At 38.2% G+C, this 19,542-nt stretch overlaps 1 protein-coding gene across 2 annotated transcripts in view; it reads right to left on the bottom strand.

The window, feature by feature from the left end:
* AIG1 (androgen induced 1) overlaps positions 1 to 19,542 on the bottom strand; it is a 130,777-nt gene that overhangs the window by 89,039 nt on the left and 22,196 nt on the right. For both annotated transcript variants that reach the window (XM_068938528.1, XM_068938529.1), the window contains exon 2: positions 346 to 501. In XM_068938528.1, coding sequence (XP_068794629.1) covers positions 346 to 501 — 156 coding nt within the window. The remainder of the gene's footprint in view (positions 1 to 345; positions 502 to 19,542) is intronic.

The following is a 19,542-nucleotide window of genomic DNA, read 5'->3' as shown; positions in this document are numbered from 1 at the left end:
GTCAGCACTTTTATTACTACTGATGATGAAACAAGACACTGAAAAAGTGCAGGTTGACTCTTAAGATTCTATTGGTAAAATTCACATTTGAAATGACTTGTGCAATCAAGTTCCTATTGTAAGGTAGATTTTTTTATTTAATGAACCAAAAAGAATTTTACTAACATCAGTAATCATTTATACCCTGGACAAATACAGAGCAGCAGAAACCATCTCTACTATTTTTCTCTTTCTGCGTAGTCTTTTGCCAAGAAGTGTAAAAGCCTTGCAGCCAGAAAACGATCAGTAAATAGCAACTGCTCTCCCAGTTTAGTACACACATGAGCAGGTTAACACCATACTTACCACTCCAATGGGGAAAGCCAAAACAGCCATCATCCAGTCACGGAGGGAAATGAGCTTTTTAAGCTGCCTTTCTTGTTCCTGGCTGTCATTTCCCTTGGTCAGAAGACTGGAAAGGTCAGTCAATACACAGATACCAAAAAAGACAGCCTGGATAACCTGTGTAGAAAGAAAAACAATTCTTGAACAGTGAAAATACCAGACATTCAGTAGAGAACAAGTGCAGAGATATGTGAGGATATCAGTGCAGATTTGAGATGAGGAATGGGAAAATATCAGTTGCTTAAATATGAGTAGAATTTGTTTACATAAAAGTCACTTGTTCTTTTAGACTGAAAATTATCTGGGTAAGTAATATGTTCACTTCAATCAGTTTTCTAATTTTTCTGTCCCAAATATTCATTCTGAGAACACTAGAATAAATGCTCAGAGGAGGATGCCACTGCACAGAAAATACCTTAATGAGGTAATTAGTAAGCTTTAAAAACTTGATTTTGTTGACAATGGGTTTGATGCCCATTACCTCGGCCAGAAGATCCTGGCAAAGCCCCCCACAGATCTTGTTCTTCATGTTTCTGGAGGAATCTATGTACTTGGAAGGCTTGTTCCAAAGGTGGAGCTTTCCACCATCACCTCAGACGCCTGCAATGAGGATTGGACTGTAATGGTTACTGCTTGCTTACCTTCACAAAACAAGGCCCTAAAGCCATAACATTGGTCTCTGAGGTGGAAAAAGTGAGAAATGCTCCCTATAAAAGCAGACAAAAAAAAAAAGAAGAGTGGCTCTTTCTCTTGTGTCAGGAGCAGTGTCTGAGGCCTCTCCCTGCCTCAGACAGTCCACTCAGAAGTGAAAAAGGTGTTTGAGACTTTCATTGAAATACAGCACTCATTAAAGGCTTTGACAAATCTATCAGCTCATTTCAGATAACAGCAATAAAATGAGCAAGTTGCAAGAGTTATTCAAGCTACTTGCTTTTCATGATGGAGAACTGTCTTTTACTTGTCATTATCTTTTTTGTGTTTATGTATTTATTTGTGATATCGCAAGATTATCTGTTGTATTAAATTGATAATTTAATAAACTGAACTCACTGATTTGGTTCAAACTTTACTTGGTCTTAGTTTGATCACTGCATTTTTCTTCCCTAATTAGCTTAGCAAAATTGTAATAAGGTAGCTCAGGAATGTTCTTGCCCGAGGGCATATTAACTTGCTCATCATTTTTAACACATTTGAGAAAAAGTGCTCCAAGCTTGTTTACTCACTTAGATTGAAGCCTGGCTCACAAACCCATACGCATCGGATAACCTCAGGTAAGGAATTAGCAAGACACTGACATGGTTCCAAATTGTACAGCGATACATCAAAAAACATAAACATATGCCTAAAATACATACTGGATGTTTTTCAAAAGAAGCATGGAGTACCAGCTTAAAAGTCTAATTGTAAATTGAAGTATTCTTCTGACTGGGACTCTCAAATCAAGCAGCAGATCCTCAATAAAAAAAATAAGAATAGGACAGGCCCACATTTCACAAAATGCAACTTATTATATGCATATGTTTTTGCAGAATTTAGACTATGATAAGTATCGTTAAAAAAAACCCTTAGGATAGCGGACCCAAATTTGGAATATGGTAGGGAAGGAGGAGGAGGGAGGGAAAAAGTGAGAAACAGTTAGAATAACATAATACTAGACACTTCAATACCAAACAGATGTTGACTACCAGAAAGAAATCCAGAAAAGTGTAATGGTTGGATGCAATAACGTACATTCTCTACCTTGGAACAACCCTTATATAACCTGAACAATGTGGCCATGATGCAGAATGCTAAAGGAAACACTTGTAAATTCTGGCTGTAAAGCTGTGAAGGACAGACCTTCTAAAGACCCCTGAATATCCTGTGTCATCTGCTGCTCGCACTTTTGCTGCCAGTGCTCTCCCCTCTCAGTGATGTAGATACATATATTTTGCCTCATAAATAGCACAGAACATAGATGAAGCAACATTACAAAACATTCCCTGAAGCCATGAAACATAGCAGACTACTTGTTTTAGAACTGTGCATTGAGTTAGAAATAGGTATTATTTCAAACGACTGCTTGATAAAGTTATCAGCTTCTACATAACTCTTGAAAGATGTTTTAAAGAAAATTTGGGACTCCTTGGAGCCACATAATCATATGAACTCATAATGCACTTTTTCATATAATGTGTTTGAAGCAAGCATTTAGTAGGAAAAAAATCTCCACATACTCAGCCCTTTTTTCTACCAAACAGATGGCCTACTTGGAGAGAAGGAATAGAAGAACTAATTATGTATTTGCTTTACTTAAGAGGTGATATGATAGCCGTCTACTATTCACTCAAGAGTGTGAACGTCAAAGAAGGAAAAAGATTTAAGACAGGATCGAAAAAAAGTATATCGAACAGTAATGAGATCAATCTGGGTGTAAAAAAGTTTAGGCTGAGTACCAGGAAATATTTCCTAACAGCGAGTTCTACTAGACCATGGAATAGTTTCTCAGATGAAGTGGTGGAAGCCTCATTGCTTGAGTCATTCAAACTGATATTGGACAAAACATTCAATAATGTACTGCAGGGAACAATATTACACTGGCAGGGCTTGGACGTGTGACTAATAGACTGTTTGCAGCTCTAACTATGATTCCCTGAAATGATATCTGTCCAAAGTAACATAGACTCAAACAGTCTCACACCCACTTTCCAAGGGAATTGAAATGGTACATCCACTAGTCAATCATAAACTGAACAACTTCTCTCCCCATTATCCTGCTATGAACACAGCGTTTCAGGGGAAAATGTAATGATATCATAGTGAATAACTGAAAATTCCTAAAGGGAGAGAAAGTACTCAAGATTTTAGAGGTATGTATGAGTAAGAGTATTCCATGAAAAGAGTAACAAATGAAACAAAATAGTACCAGAACAAATCCGTACAAGAAAGAGAAAATTACATATTTACTGAGGATTTTTGAACATTGAGGACCAATGAAAAAATCGCATTGTGTTCAGGGAGAAACATTTCTAGCTTATTCACACAAATAGCTTATGTACCTTTGTTATAATACTTTCTTTTCTTTCTAGAATGTATAAGAATATTCTCCTGACGCTTGTCAAAATCTAGGATTTAACTGAGGACCTCCAGAACTGCATGAGTCTCAGCAGCATAAATTGAACAGCCAGAGTCAGTAACAATTTACATCCTTTGTGGGTCTGGCACAGGAAAAGCATAACATAGGGCTATTGGTGGTTTATGGTTTGAAACAAGTTTTAAAGTCCATGCTCTTTAGTGTGAATTCTGCAGAATAGATGTGAAAAGTTCACAGCAAGGGAGTAAAAACTTCCTCTAACCAGCATTCTCCAAAATACCCTGATGTTACCTCAGATTTGAGATCTCATTTTCAAAACAAGGACCTCCTTTTGAAAATCTGCAGGTGGTCAATCTATACATGGAATAGTCCCCAAATGTTAAACAATTAATTAACTTATCTTTTTCCTGAAACGCAAGCAGCAACAGCACTACAGAGGAAATATTTTCCAATTTTTGCCTCTAAGCATGGTTTGAAGGAAAACAGTGATTTAGAAAATGACAAATACAAATTTGACAGAAAACAGCCACACCTTCCTTACACCATGTAACAGCAAGAAAAGAGACAGAAGTGTGTAAGTGGAGTCCTCAAAAATAAGTCATTAAAATAGGCATAAAATGTTAGCCTACTGCAACCCCCTTTTCTTCCACTGAAGTCTAGAGGGGCAGAGGTTAATGTGGTTGATACTATAACACCCATAAGGCTTTAATAAGCAACGAAAATGAATGGAAATGACAATCTATGGGTATTTCAGTAGTACAAAACTGTTAGCAGAAAAATAACTTTTTAAGGTGGTACAAGAGAAAACATTTATGAATTGAAGAATGAAAACAGGTAACCAAGAAACCTTTTCAAACAATGAGATCTGTTTAAATTAAATATCAGAACAGACAGTTTTTAGTGCTCCTTATGAATGATGAGAATCAAGTAAACTAATTGTATATGTCTGTCTCCTATGGGAAAACTAAGATTTGCTTCAGGAAGGCCATTTTGTCACAAGATGCTCACTGAAAGATAGCAGCCAATGACCTCCCTACACCCTCCCTACCCTGACTTCTTAGAGTCTTAGCCTCTCTGGTTGAATGACAGAAAATATATTTCCTTGTAAACCTTTCTCCAAGCCATGGAGACTCCTTTCTCTCCTGTTTTGTAGAGCTCCACAGTGCAGATAAAATCTCTGCATGGCTGCGGTCAATGGAAATTCTATCACTGTTCTTAACGAGGTAGAAAACTCCCTTTAAATTCATTGAATTGAGGATTTAATTGCCTGTGGTGTGATACTCTTTCAAGCTAACTTGGGTAATCAGAGGCATTCCTTAGAGCTCTGGGCAGAAGAACTGGAACAGGCTGTGGAAGCACTACTGTTATTCATGGGTATTTTTTCCTCTATCTGGCTTTGATAATGGAGAATTCACTGTTCTTCAATTTATCATTTTAAAGATTATCATATACCCCTTTCTGCAATAAGGTATCTGAGTAGGCTGGCAAATAGAGAGGACTACCAGAATAAAACATACTAGAAACAGTGAAGAAATCAATAAAAAATAGCAAAACAGGATGGAAAATTGAAGGAATTTTAATATACTCCAGAATGGCCATGTTTGTTTGCAGATAAAATACACGCATGTGTATGCATTAGGTACCTGTACCTCTTTTACCCAGGCGAGTAAGTCTGAAGAGTTTGCAGATATAACCTCTTTTATAGGGAGACTAATACATACTTCAAACCGCTATACTGTTAGGGGTGGGCCTACAGCACCCTGGGCAAGATGTCGGTATTGGCAGGGGCAACAAAAAACACAAGTTCAGCTCTACCAGTATGTGAAATCATACTGCTGAAAGCTATCACTTATATATATATAGCGTATGGCTATCACCATATACTTCACATTGTGCAATCTGCCATATACAGAACATGGTCTGATTTTCCTTTGAAACAACAAGAATATGATTAATAACCTCAGAGTATCTGTTACCACTCCTTGTCACCTTGTGTCACTTTTCCTTTCAATTCACCAGCCTCTAGGCATTATTATCTATCAGATGGACAAATGTATTATGCTTCAGCAACCAGGGTGACTGTGTTTTAAGAAACTCTGAAACAATTTAGGCCAGATTTTTATCTGTTTGCCCACTGTAGACATAACTGATTGAACTCAGTGTTTTGGGACCATGCTTGCTTTGGATTGTTGCGTCTGTATATAGGCACCTGTGGACAGTTTGCACGCTGTAACAGCCCAGTTATCTGAAGTTGAAATACACTGAACAAGTGCAGGTAAGTCAAGAGTAACAAAGTAATTTTTTACGGAAGATGCACTGGGTTTACAGAGTGAAGCCAAGGGCTAGAAATGTGACTTTTGACTGTAGGAAGCTACTGATTCTTCTTGTCCACAGCCATTCTCTTATTACCCACAGACACGTTACTTTAATTCTCATCACTTTTCCTCCCCCTCCATATTTTTTTTAGTTTCAATAGTAAGCAGAAGCTGAAAAATACATAGTCAAGCGCTAAATCTTCATAACACAGAAGCAACATTGACTTTAGAAAAGGAAAAACAAATCTTTGCGTTTATTGACAAATAAAATAGATATAAAGAAAGAAAAGCAAGTTTTAAGTATTAAAATTCAGGTAAGTGTAGTATGTCGAATTACTACATAAACAATTAATTAAAGTTGAAGTGCAAACACCTAGAAAAATATTGTGAATTACTTAGAGTCATTACTTATTTGCAAGCAATGGGGAAGAAGACTTGTATTTTAAAGGACAGGGTGGAAGAGCAGCATCACTCTAGGAGATTCACTGGTTGACTTAAGTTGTGGCACAAAGCCAGCACTTGTATCAGTTTGGAAGCAATCTTCCTCCACACAGACTGCAGTTCCATGGCCATTTCAGCTCCCTTGGCTTGCTGAAGCAGGCTTTCAACAATGTGAAAGGCCCCTGAAGCACAGGAGAAGCGCACAGACCCTGCACATCAAAAGCCAGTGGTCTGAGAAAGCAAATACACAACATACAGGTAGAAAGTAAGGGACAAGGGAACAAAAAGAAAATGAGCCAAAGGAATACTAAACACATTTGACTTTGAATTGTTTGCTGGTTAGGAGTCTTGAAATAGGTATTTCTCCCTTCTCTTTCACCCATGCAAAATTAAAACTTAAATTCCACTAGCAAAACATTACACTTATTTCTATCAATACTGTTCAATCAAGAACTGTTCAAAATTTGGTAAGTTCATAGATTCCACAGTGATGGACAGCCTTATAAATACCTAGCATCGCCCTCATCCAATATAATGACTCATCTCACTCTTCACAGCCTTCAGCACAGGAAGGAAAGGTTCCCATAAGCAGGGTGTCACCTGTGAGGACTAGTAAGGAGACCTAACTTTATTTTCACGATCTAATCATATGACAGGAATCAGAGCTTATAAAATAGGCCTAATTCCTTGCCATATGATATAAGTCCAGGGACTCCTTTAAACATCGTTCTCTACTTTCTACCTAACCTCTTGTAGTCTTGTTCTTTGAAGCCTACCAGGATTGTCCAAACATAACCAAGGACAGGGTTTTAAATCAATGAGATTTTACAGATACAAAAAAGAATAAATCCAACTATGGAATTATTACACGTGGAAAAGAAACTTGTTTGACTCTTGGATCTAGCTTTTGCAGGTATTAAATCATTTAAGCCCAAGTAGGTAAGTACGTACTATGAACTAAGGAAAGAGGATACAGCTATGTATGTTAATCCAACCTTGTACTTCCAAGAGGAGAGATGCATTTTAAAATTCTACCTGCTGGAGGACAAGATGAGTTGTCATCTAGACAGACCGAAAAGCAACTCTTTTTTTTTTTTGTAAACTAAGCAACTTAAATAAGAAAAATAAAGGTGGGCTCCTAAAATGTAATTTTTATCACACTGCCTCTCAGTGTATTATGCTTGACAATTTTCAGCAAGTGAAATAAAAAAAATTCCTGATATGTACTATAACTATACGGCAGCCACCTCTTCCATTCATTCTCCATCTTCCCTCCACCTTAACCATGAAAAAAACTCACTATGTTACATTTACTGGGGCGTTGAGGCTCTGACCTCATGATTCTTGACTCTGTTAATTGTTTTCAAACAGATGCAGCACAGTTCTTGGAGAGGTAATGGGGCTGTGCTAAGCGTAGTTTTAAAAGCAGTACCTAATATTAGTATTTTTAGAAAGATATGTACAATTCCCTACTACAATAGACTAAGCTGAAATTTGTTAAACCATCAAAAATGTTTGGAAATGCTTTAATTTTTATAGCAAAAAAGCATATTTAGGTATGCTTTTTACAGGGGTAAAATACCCACAACAAAAAATTGTTGTAGTGGACAACAACCGAGAAACTCGTTTTAGAGTGCTACTATATCTCTGCTATGTTGCATAGATGACATTTCCAGCATGGTATCAGCATGACAGAGGATACGCCATCTGGCTTAAAAGTGCGAACAGCATGGAATCCACTACCACATATCATAAGAAAAGTTGGAATGGAGAAACACAGAATATACTACAGCAATAGAAATAACAGTTTGACCAGATGCTGAGAGAACATTAAATGTCCTCAGATGTTAAGATTTTCAGCCGTATCATTCTTCTCTAACCTCACATCCCTCCATTCTTCCTTCTTCCTCTAAAAACTACATGCATCTTTCTGAATATTTCTGAATTACAGATATCTGGATTTTTTATTTCAATCCTACCTCAAACACTGAAAGAAGCACTAAGTTCACTGTTGCAACATTTAATGAGTTATTCTATTTTTATCTTTATCTTTTTGATTTTAAATTGTTTTGACTAAACTCATTTTCCAATAATGCCCATTTTCTCCCTTACTTTCTTATATTGTATATAGAAAAGTTGCCATTACTACTTGTTGTATCCTGCTTATAAGACAGTATAATTTCATTAAACTTATATAATCCATTCACCAAACATGTATAATACAGTTTATTCAGAATAGATTGTGACTTTATTAGGTTATATCTTTTATGTTTTTCTTTGCTAAAGCTTAATCTTATTAGGATTATACACTGCACAGAAGGATATGTCATTATTCTGGCTTAAAGGCTAATTTTACACATTTCAGCATGATTGGTACTGTCTCTTCAGCAGTAGCCCAGCAGTGGCCCTGCGGTCAACAAGGCAGGCAGGAATGGCAGCTCTCTAGACAATGTTTGGGATAGCTAGCTAAGAAGCTAAGACTTGTTCTGCAGCTGTCTGTGCTAAACTGAGCTTTAGGATAGGGTTTCTGATGTCTGGAAAGTCCCTAGAACTTTATAAGTGCATTACCCCCAAAAGAAATTAAATTTGATTAAAATGGAACTTTCTCCAAGCAATGTCTTTCTCAATACTTTAGAAATTTCTGCACGGCACCAATTTTTTTAATGTTTAAAAATACTGTTTGAAAACCACTAGGGGGAAGTAACTTTGACACATCGAATCTGACAACAAAATACGTAGAAGTTTTTAAGTGTGATTGCTTTTGCTTTTTATTTCTTCCCTTTTTTAACCAATAAGGTAACAGTTGACTTCTAAATTTTTGAATTTATAAATAGCAATGATTGATATATCTCAGCAATATGGTGACAGACCTGGAAATGCAAATGAAAAAGGCATTAAAATCTTCTGAGACATCACCCTCAATGCTGCCCTGCCATGTCTATAGGAAATAAAATATTTTAATTCCTTTGTTTTCAAAGCACTGTAAAAACAATAATGAATGAATCCTCATACAAGTTCAGCAAGGCAGGCTATTAATGACATTGTCTCAGTCAGGCAATTGTCCTTCTCCCCAGGGAAGGCAAAGGAAGGAAACATTGAGAGCTTTATGCCACCTCTTCATCCATCCAACCTACCAAGAGCACACAAGTTAAGCCAGTCTCAAACCCATGCTGTGAAAAATAGCATTTATCACAACATAACACTTGTACTGTACTCAAAAGCAAGACTATTCTTTACAAAACACTTCAAGCAAACCACTGTGTTATAAAGAGTTGTAGGTAATTCAAGAAAAAAATGTGTTCCTTATCTTATACGTCAAACAAAAACACAGACCCCCCCCATCCCCACCGACATAAACTAATTATTTTAATTAAATAATATGGAGCGGTTAATCTTTAAATTTCACTAGGTGTGTGCCATTTCAATCCCAGGTAATAATGCTTCCCTGCTTACATTGCCTTTCTCATGAATAAGTCTCAAAGGAAATGAAGGATTAGTTTCCTTATTTTCCATTGGTGAAAGTGAAGCACAGAGAAGTGAGATGGTCATCGTCTTGCAGTAAGTCAGCAGGGGATCCAGGAAATGAACTCCAGCGCTCTGACCTCTAGGTAGCTCTCTAGTCATTAGATCATGCTGTTTGCCATGCGTATGTGCTCTTACAGTGATAGCTATTTCAACTGCATACTAGGGAAACACCCCTAGCTTTCTTAGACAAATAACACAGACCCTTTCTTTCTCTCCAAATGCAGCCACACTACTGTTAGTATAAATATAAACCGCTTATGCAGCTCATATTGTTTTTATCTTTCACAGACCTTTTTTGCCTTACTGTATTTTTCAAAGTTTTCTAAGGGATAGATACTTTAATTCTGACTAGTTCATCTGCCTGTGCCAACCAATTTGCATTAACAAGTTCTGAAGCTTTACAGCTTTTAGAGTTTGTCCATTATATCCTTCCCACCTTGACTGCTCATAACCTTAGTTCATAGCAGCAAATACTGATTTTGAGCAACGCTACCACTGAGGAAATCTTTTAAATTTTTACTTCACTTGTAAGTATTTTTATTTTTCAGACTACCAAAAGTCCCCCAGTTATTTAAAATAACTTGTGTCAGACTTTATGCTTAGAGAGCAAGCAAAGACAGAAAATGTATCTCTGGGGGGAGACAGCAGGGAATCAGGGCAGGGAGAGCTATAGGGAGTCATGGTAGCCCAGCAAGTGCATCAGCAGAGATCCTGGGGTGGAGAGCTCCCAAGCTGCCTCAGAAATATGATGATATTCAGCATCATTTCTGCTTTTACGGGAACTAACACGTCTTTCTCTCAGCATAACAGTGACAGGAATGACACTCAGTTTGATTCTTAGTTCTTCCAGCTCCACTTTGGATCCGAAGAGAAGAGAGCACAAGCAACATTTTCCAGGCCGGAGTGCAGCCTGCTCTGTATGAGTAAGTTTGAGGAGCTGCAAGATCAGTGTGCTGCACATTTTGCTTCTGGCATCCCTACGGGGCAGGACCCAGAATGGGGGAAGCATGACCTCCCCATCTGCCATCTCGAGACTCTCTCTTTAGAGAGAGGGCCCTGAAAAGGAATAGCATAGAGTCCTATCGTGCCTTACACGTTCACAAAGGTGGACACCTCTCTCATTCTTTTTTACTCTAACATTTAACCAACTGTTTCTTGAGTATCCAACATAATCTTTCAAAGACATTGCTGTTCACTCTCTTTCTATGTTGTTCATTACCTCTCATTGAACACTTTCAAAACGAAGAAAAGAGAACTGGAGGGAGGTTCCCCCTACCCATTACGGAAAGCTGCTTTGTGCCAAGTAACTAGCATCACACTAGTTACAAACCCAACAGATTTAAATGCTGTCCACCATGCCATTGCAGGCTTACTGACAAACAGCAGATAGGTTTTTCTTTGTCAGTAAAGGCCGCTATTCTGACAATTAGCCATCTCCTCCTGAGAGACAGGAGATTCAAACAACATCTCTTGAAACACTTAAGAAAGTAGCAGATGAGCCCAGAGAAGAGACTCATCTTTGTGGAGGCTGGATACCTGTGGCTCAGGAGACCAGTGCTACTGACAGCAGGTGTGGTGTTTTGGGTTCTCCACAGCAGGAAAAGCACAAAGTACCAGCATGTAGATGTGGCAGCACAACACAGAAAAAAGGCATCCATTCCTACCAAGAGACATGGCCGACCGGTCCTGGAGCAGATCACATCAGGAAATGGACAGGTATCAGCAATGCTCAGCTGAACCTCTTAGTGGCTACTGATAATCACTGCGTGCACCAGAGAGGTGTGGTGCACTATAAATTAATGCTGAAGTTATAATTGTAATGCAGCTGGGTATACAGGCTGTGCCGATAAACACGCTCAGCATGCTGAGTCATCACTAGGAACTCCCTGGGCAGTCCCGGGAACTCCCCAGCTAGTTTCTGTCCAGATGAGATAATTGACTGATAGTGAAAGAAGCCTGCCCCAGGCGGCCCCAGCTCCACCAGGGAAGGGAGTGATCAACAGAAGAACTCCCCACGCAGTCCCGGCTTTGCGTTCACAAGATAATCGACTGCGTGACAGGACCAGGAGAGGTAGGGAACTCCAGGCAGTCCTAGGAACAACCCAGGCACTTCCTGCTTTGCATATATGAACCAATTGCTGAACTGACAGACAGACTGACAGACCGCTTGTCTATTCAGATGCGTTTATGATTAGATAAGACAATTTTTGTACATAGTTAAGACTGTTTTAACTAGTCAATGGAAACTGATCATGCTCGCACTGGACTGGTGACATGGGACTACAAGCCAGCTGGGTTATAAGACTGCACCAAGCAACGGCCCAGGGAGTCAGATCCGATCCAGCTGAAAATGCTGTTACAAGGATGCTTGCAACGGAGACTCCTGTCACCACCCGGATGGCAACTGACCACCCTGTTTGAGTGATTGCCCTCATGCAGAAGATCCACATAAATCAGTTTCTTCCACTAACACTTGCACCAGTGTTTATCTAACACGGGCCAGAATGGTCTCTACGAGAATGAGAGCTTACCACCGGGTATGCTGTCCATGCTGAAACTGCACTCAGATGCAAAACATTGTGCCAGAGAGTAAGGCCGTATATCTAAGTATATGTATCTGACGCCACTACCAGATTTCATATACAGTACCTACAGCGCTGACTTGCAGAATACATACTCTTTCCAAAAAATGAACAAATACGTACATTCCAACATTCTGGCCCCCTCCCCACAACACAAAAATTTTGGTGACGCAGATAATGTCCATAAATGTTGGTGGTTTATGAACATTGTCTATTTATTTATAATCTGTCTGTAAACTATTACAGCACTAGCCATCAACAGCGCTGGAGCAGTATAAGGCCTTCCCAGGTCCAGACCACCTATAAATATGCAAAATGAAACTTCACATGAGAGTCCCTGAATTCAGATCTACTGACCCGTCCTTTTGGGATTCCTGTCCTGACACATTCAGTCCTAACTGACAACTGTTGCCCATGCACTGCACAGCGAACTCGTGCTCTTTTATAATATTTGTGGTTCTTTGCAGGAAGGATAATTGGTGCCACATGCACGGCAGGTTGCTGTTATCTATCCTGTACTCAGCTGCAATTTCAGAGACATCCCAAGCAAGCAGCCCATCACTACCGTGAGAAGCCACCACGGAATGTGGAAAGTCATCAAATCGTGTTTTTTTTCAAGAGATTTCAGAAATAAATGCTTTCCACTAAGGATATCCAAATGTCTATTTCTGATGGGAACGAGCCAGGATTACTTACAAATTCTCCTCTCCTGCAGCAAAACCAAGGCCTTCTATAACCCATCCTCTGATTTCACTAAGACTCAAGGTTACTGCTAAGGTTGGATGTGACTAGGTCACATTCAACCTCCATCTTTTGACGAACCAGGAATTCTGGCAGATAGCCTAGTTATAAATTTCACACAGCACAATCTGACCAGGGGCCCAAACCCCTCAGCCCTCCTGTCACAAGAGCTGGGCCAAGTACACCATGCGGACAAGAGCTGGGCCAAGTACACCATGCAGACCTGAAACCAGTTCAGCCTGAGAACCACCAAATAGGGCTGTTCCTCATGCATTCAGCAAACCTTGGCAGGGATTAGGCCTATGTCCACAGGAGGAGGTTAGGTGTGACACTGCACAGGATTTTTAGACACCCAGCTCCCAAAGGGGAATTCACAAGCTTGAGTTCTGCACACAAAACTCAATTTACAAGAAAGAGACCATAAAGTGGGGAGACACCTAAGCAAAAATAACTGAAAACACTACGGAAAGAAATACACACAGAATCCCATCTCTCTCCTGCAAGATGTGTACATGTAAAACAAAAGTAACTTAAGTCACTTACTTGTGTGAGACTGTATTTACAGCTTCAAGCCCCAAAATGGGTTAGACATTTAAAAAAGGAGTGAAGGGGACTGTTTACTGTAACATTTAGAGGACAGAAAACGGGAATTATTGGTATAAACGATATCACAGGGAATAGAGTACTTGCTCAGGGACCCTTATTCCATACCCATCTCAACACAAAAGGAGTTCCTGCCTTCAGGAAGAGATATATTACTGACCATGCCAAAGGCCAGGATCCTTCCTGTTGAGTTGTGCCAGTGTAAAGAGAACACACAGATGTGTCTGAAGGCTTGTGTGGAGGTTCTAGGTCTTTTCCTAGATTTCACATGGAAAATCTATCTGCTGAAACACTTTAATTTCATCCAGAGCAAGAAACAGGAATCAGAAATCAGGACTTCTTTGTTACGTCCCACACAACATGCACACTGGACAGAGACATGCTTCTACTATAGTTTTGTAGGAGCAGTCTGCCTACCATTTTACTCTACTCTACCATTTTACTACATTTTGCCTGAGGGCAAACTTCTTGGTCAGAAGAGCAATACATTTACAAGCCTCACTGTAGAGCTCCAATATATGCCCTTCTTAAGGCATTAGTGAAACCTCAAGCAAAACACATACCAAAGGTGGTTTTCAATTTCCACTTAGACTCAATCTATTTACCTTCTTCTTCTCATTTTACTGAAGGAAAGAGGTATGTGTGAGTTCTAGCCATATCCAAAGCTCTGTGTTATTATGCTTTCCAGATCAGATCCTTTGACTTCTTTGTTTCTATTTATAAACAGTTAGGTATTACAAGAGCCAGACTATTTAACCGCAGAGACTGTCAAAATAGATAATGTATTGTGTCTCACTGAATTACCAACTGGCTGGATGCCTAGCCTTTTGACTTCTAAGGTCCATTCCATCGTAGCTCAAGCAAACTCTTCTATCTACTTCAAAAATGTTTCGATAACAGACAATGGTGAAACAACTATATGGATGACACAAAGTATACTTGTTAATCATTCTGTTGGTTAACTGCGCTTAGTTACTAGATCTAATCCCAAGTTAGGAAGAGTCATGCTTCATTGAATGATGTAGCTGATTGACAGACTTCATTTTAAGAAGATGCCACTTAGCAGGGATCTCCAGAAGTACCATACTGATGTGTGCTCAGAGAAGTAAAGGTGATTACTTACTCTTTTGGAAACAATTCTTTGAAAATTGTTTTCCTTATGTACATTGGGAGTGCAGGTATATCCACAATGGGATCAAAATTAACATTACATTTCAAAGAACTGAATATTTACTGCAGTAATAGTTTACAACACAGTAACTGTTTTTATGAGGCCCCTGAAATTTTACTTGGCTCCGTGAAGGCATTACTTAAAACTGCTTCCAAGAATCTAAGTTAGAAAACTAATTGTATTGAAGTGGGTTAATATTGGTTAATAAACCCATAAAAAACCTGTAATAAAACCTGCAACAAATGTGGTAAGTCTGATTTAGGTAGAAAAACACCCTCTTTTGAGATGAGAACACTGAAAAGACATGTTCGCTGCAAGGTAAAATATCGCAGCTTACCACTGTATGAAATTGTACGAGCTAACCTTTTGGAGGAAAATATAAATTAAATACCGCTTTGATCTATAAAATGCTTGACATTCAAGCATCACCATGCACAGGTGCACTGAATAAAGTGAAAGTACCTTTATTCCGAGGAAGAGTTTTCTTCATGAGAGAGGCAGCTTTTATCCAACTGTGGATGTAGCTGTTGTTGCTGAATATTAAACCAAAACATATACTTCCTTTAAAAGCAAAATATGATGCAGTATCATAATACAGCAGAGTTATCACTGATATAAAATTATAAACGTCAGGAACTTTGTATCTATAGTTAAAACATTTGTAATCTTCATGCAAAGGTAAGGTCAACACATCAGTAGATCATTAACTTGAAAATAAGTGCAATAAATCAGCAGCTGAAATGAAGGTCCCATATTTTAATGGTATGTTTAGCAATTGTGTGTATGCTAAAAGAAAAATCATCATGCCATTATTTCCATATTGTAAGTATCTTCAGCTTAGAAAAATTAAACAATCTATATAACAAAATATTACTACAGCACTATAAATTTCTATTTCCTGACAATTTTCCCACTTTTTTTTTTTTTTTGCAATTTATATTTCCCAAGTTTTCAGACTGAGGATGGAGAGAGCACCAGAGGGATTTTTCCCTAAATAGTTACTCAAGAAATGAGAACAGGAATCTGAAAGGATCTCCCATACCTCATGCTAGGGCTGCCTTCCTTTTAAAGCACCTACACAATTTTCATTTATTTTGCTTCTAGATGGAATGATAGCCAGCTTCAGATTGGACTTTCTCTTTGGTAATACTAGATGTCTTCCACCTCATCTTTTAGAGAAACTGGAAACTGAGAAGAGATCAAAGAGATGATCTACTTGTTTCTCTTCCATCTCTTATTTATATGATTCTAAAAGTTGCAAGGCGGGGGGGGGTTCACAGTGTTATCTGGAACTGTCATACACAAGCATATTTAATGGTATCATTGTACGTATTTGACAGTACAAACTGATTATACTCTGTAGAATTTAAATCAACCTTTAGATACCTCTCAAAAAACCAGAAAATCATAAAGCAGAGACCAAATGACTGTTGACTATGTTTAATAAAATCTGGCTCAGCCTCCAAACAATACAGCGTGTGTTTCTCAAAATTTCTTCCTATTAGCTGTCTTGCTTAAAGCTCTAAAAGAAGAGATGTGCCTTATAGGGCAACATATTTACCCAGCTCAAAGAAAGGAGTAAGTTTCAAAACTCAGATATTCCTATCGATGGCCATTTTACATCAAGGCAAGAATGGTGCATCTATTAACTTAATGGTCGCACCAAAGCACAGGAAGATCAATAATCAGCCAAGCAGGCAAACCCACAGCCGTTTACAGCTTTATAAGTCAAAATAAGCACTTTAAAATCATCCCAAAAATATCCAGAAAAAGCTACTGTAGTTGGACAACACAACAAAAACAAAGAGTAATTTCTTTGTGGCAGAATATACTTAGCAAGCAGACCTCTACATTCTGCAGTATTCTGGTCTCTGGATGAAGCCCATAATAAAGAAAGCTGCAGTGAATAAGGCATGAAACACTGTTGCTAGGTCAGCATTGCAAAAAGGCTAGGCTAAATGCAACCTTATAGTCAACCACAGATAGAAAAAAGGACTCGTTAGTATTTGGGAATGCAACCAGACTTTCAAAGGCCAAAACCAAGAAATAGAATGGCAAACACTTCCCCTTAAAGAAACAGATAAGGGTCTATTTTGAGCATACTGCTTATTTTTTATTACACTAGAAAATGGTGAATAAAATAGTGCTTTTATTTTATTTCTACTAGCTAATTATCATGACTGGTGACAAGCTGAATATGAATGGAAACTGGAATAAGCTAAAATTGCTCCAAGAAGAATTTTGAATTATTTTAACTAAATAAATAAACCTACTTTAAATGTGTTGCACATGTAAAGAAAAAAGCTTATAACACATTATGTATTTAAATCTGACATACAGAAGAAATGAAATGTTTTCTGTAGTGAGTAGAGCAGATTTAATGTTTTTTTCACCATATCCTATAAGATTTTAGAACTAGTAGAGATTATCCTCCCACACCTTATTGTTATTCACAAATGAGAAGGAGGAAAACCAGCTTTTCTACTTTTTAACTCCTAGCTGGTTTCTCAGTGAACTGATTTATCTTCATTCTGTGTGAACAAAATAGTTATTGAACTAAATTACTGAATAACAGGAAGAAATACTTTCTCTGCCATCTGCACAGAAGACTACTGTAGTCAGAAAACAATTAATACTGAAGCAAATGCTAGCTCTGGTCTTAACCTTGTCCTTTAGCAGCTCAGTGGTGTGACTTCTCTTAAAAAATTGAGTAACGCATACTCTTTGTACATGATTATTTTCACTTGAGTCATTTTAAAACCTTGAAGTAAGTTAGGCTTTAAGAAAGGCTGCTATAAAGAAAAAAATTCAATAAAATCATACATACATAAATATCTGATTTACTAAACAGACTTTATAAAAAGTGTCAGTTCTAGATGTTTTGTGAGTTGCTGAGCAAGTAGGGACAGAACCCTTAGATGCCATATGATGAAGTCCTCAAAGAGACAGAGCTCCCCAGCAGTATCTCTGAGAAACAGCATAATCCATTTTATACCAGTACCATCCCTCTGAACATTAACAGCACAACATCATCATTAAATAGCTAACTGTAAGCACAAGCATTTTAAGTTCACTTGTGTGAAGGGTACCTCTATCCAGCAGAACGCAGATGCACAGTACACGGGACTACCCAGGCAGACAACAGTGATAAGATTTCAGTACACAAGCAGCAACTAAGGGGACAATTACCTGCGAGATTAATCTGGATTCACTTCGTAAGTCAATGCCACTGTGTGTGCTAGTCATCTTGACTGGTAGGGTACAAACGTACTCTGCAAAGAAAACATCTCTGACTGAGCTTATGTACTAGCTTGCATCCAGTTCTAGCATATCACTGAATTTACCAGTTACAATCTACCACTACAGGCCAAAGACCAGCAATGTGCAAAGGTGAAACATGGCTATACAAGGGGAACAACTAGCAACCCACTGAATTTGAATGCTGAGAAGCTCTAAACAAGTTCCCCTCTTGAAATACCTTTAAGTGTTAAGCCTGAGACTCAACTTACAGTCTCAGTTTAGGAGCCAAATATAAAGACCACATATACTGTACTATATGGTGCTCAATATACTACAGCAAAACAGCATAAAGAATCTACTGCAGCTGCATGTAAAGTTATATGTATTTTTATATTTCACCTATTGAAAGCTGTACAAGTTTTATACTATTTATTCAGTAAACAAACTAAATAATTTTTTAAAATATCTTTCCTGCATTTCTAAGAAACCAGTATTTGTTTTACTTTAAAAATACATATGTGGCATTCTTAGCAAGTGAAACCACTTAAGAGATGGTCATTAAAAGCCATCTCACTGGAGGGGCTGAGAGGGGGCTTTTGACTGTTATTTTGGTTAGTCCTGCAAGTAATATATTTGGTCTCTTACTACACCAGGAACAAATATAAAATTAAGATATGTCTCTGCCACACTAAGCTTAAATATTTTCAGAGCTAAAACAAAGCAGTCTCTGATGCTGAAAAAGGCTTAAGGCAAAACAAACTCTAATGAAGTTTGTGGAACCCATTACCCAACTTTTCTACCATATTTTTTAATTCTGTAAAGAAAGTATGAGGTGAAGGTACATGGAGAAAAGCTGGGAGAAAAAAAACTAAAGGAATTATAACTACAGGAGAAGAAAATTTGCCCTATAAATAAAGAGTGCCCTAAAACATACTTAGAGATAGTGAGCAAAAGCACTTTGAAAAAAGGAGTAGCAGTAACAGGTAACCATATAGTATAAGTCAGAGCAGCCAAGGGCTATTCCAAACTAATGCCTACTTGCGCTAGCTCCTAAAAGGCTACTTCATAATCACAGCTGAAGGAAACAAACCAGCTACAGACCTACTCCCTCCCCAGGATCACACTCCTCATACCAGTATCAAAAAAGAGATAATATTAAGCTAGTTACACCATGTCTATATTTCTAGGAGTCTCTCTACACCTACTTTAACATTTAATCACGTTTATGTCGCATATAATATTACAGTACCAAAGCAGTGTGGAAAGCAGCCTTGGGATCTCGCATGATGCCCCTCAGCAGTATATGGCGTGTCCCATTTGCACTAACGAAACAATTTAGTGCAGGTTAAATAAAAACACAACTTGTTTTGGTGCTGCTCCTGTGAACAGAAACAACTAGCTGTTTGGGGATGGTGAAGAAATCCTGGCAATGGGATTAATACCTTGAGGATAATCTTGCTAGATTGT

Source organism: Struthio camelus, chromosome 3, assembly GCF_040807025.1.
Source record: "Struthio camelus isolate bStrCam1 chromosome 3, bStrCam1.hap1, whole genome shotgun sequence".
Lineage (NCBI taxonomy): Eukaryota > Metazoa > Chordata > Aves > Struthioniformes > Struthionidae > Struthio > Struthio camelus.
Note: the sequence above shows the minus strand (reverse complement) of the source record. Positions and strands in the feature narration are given on the sequence as shown.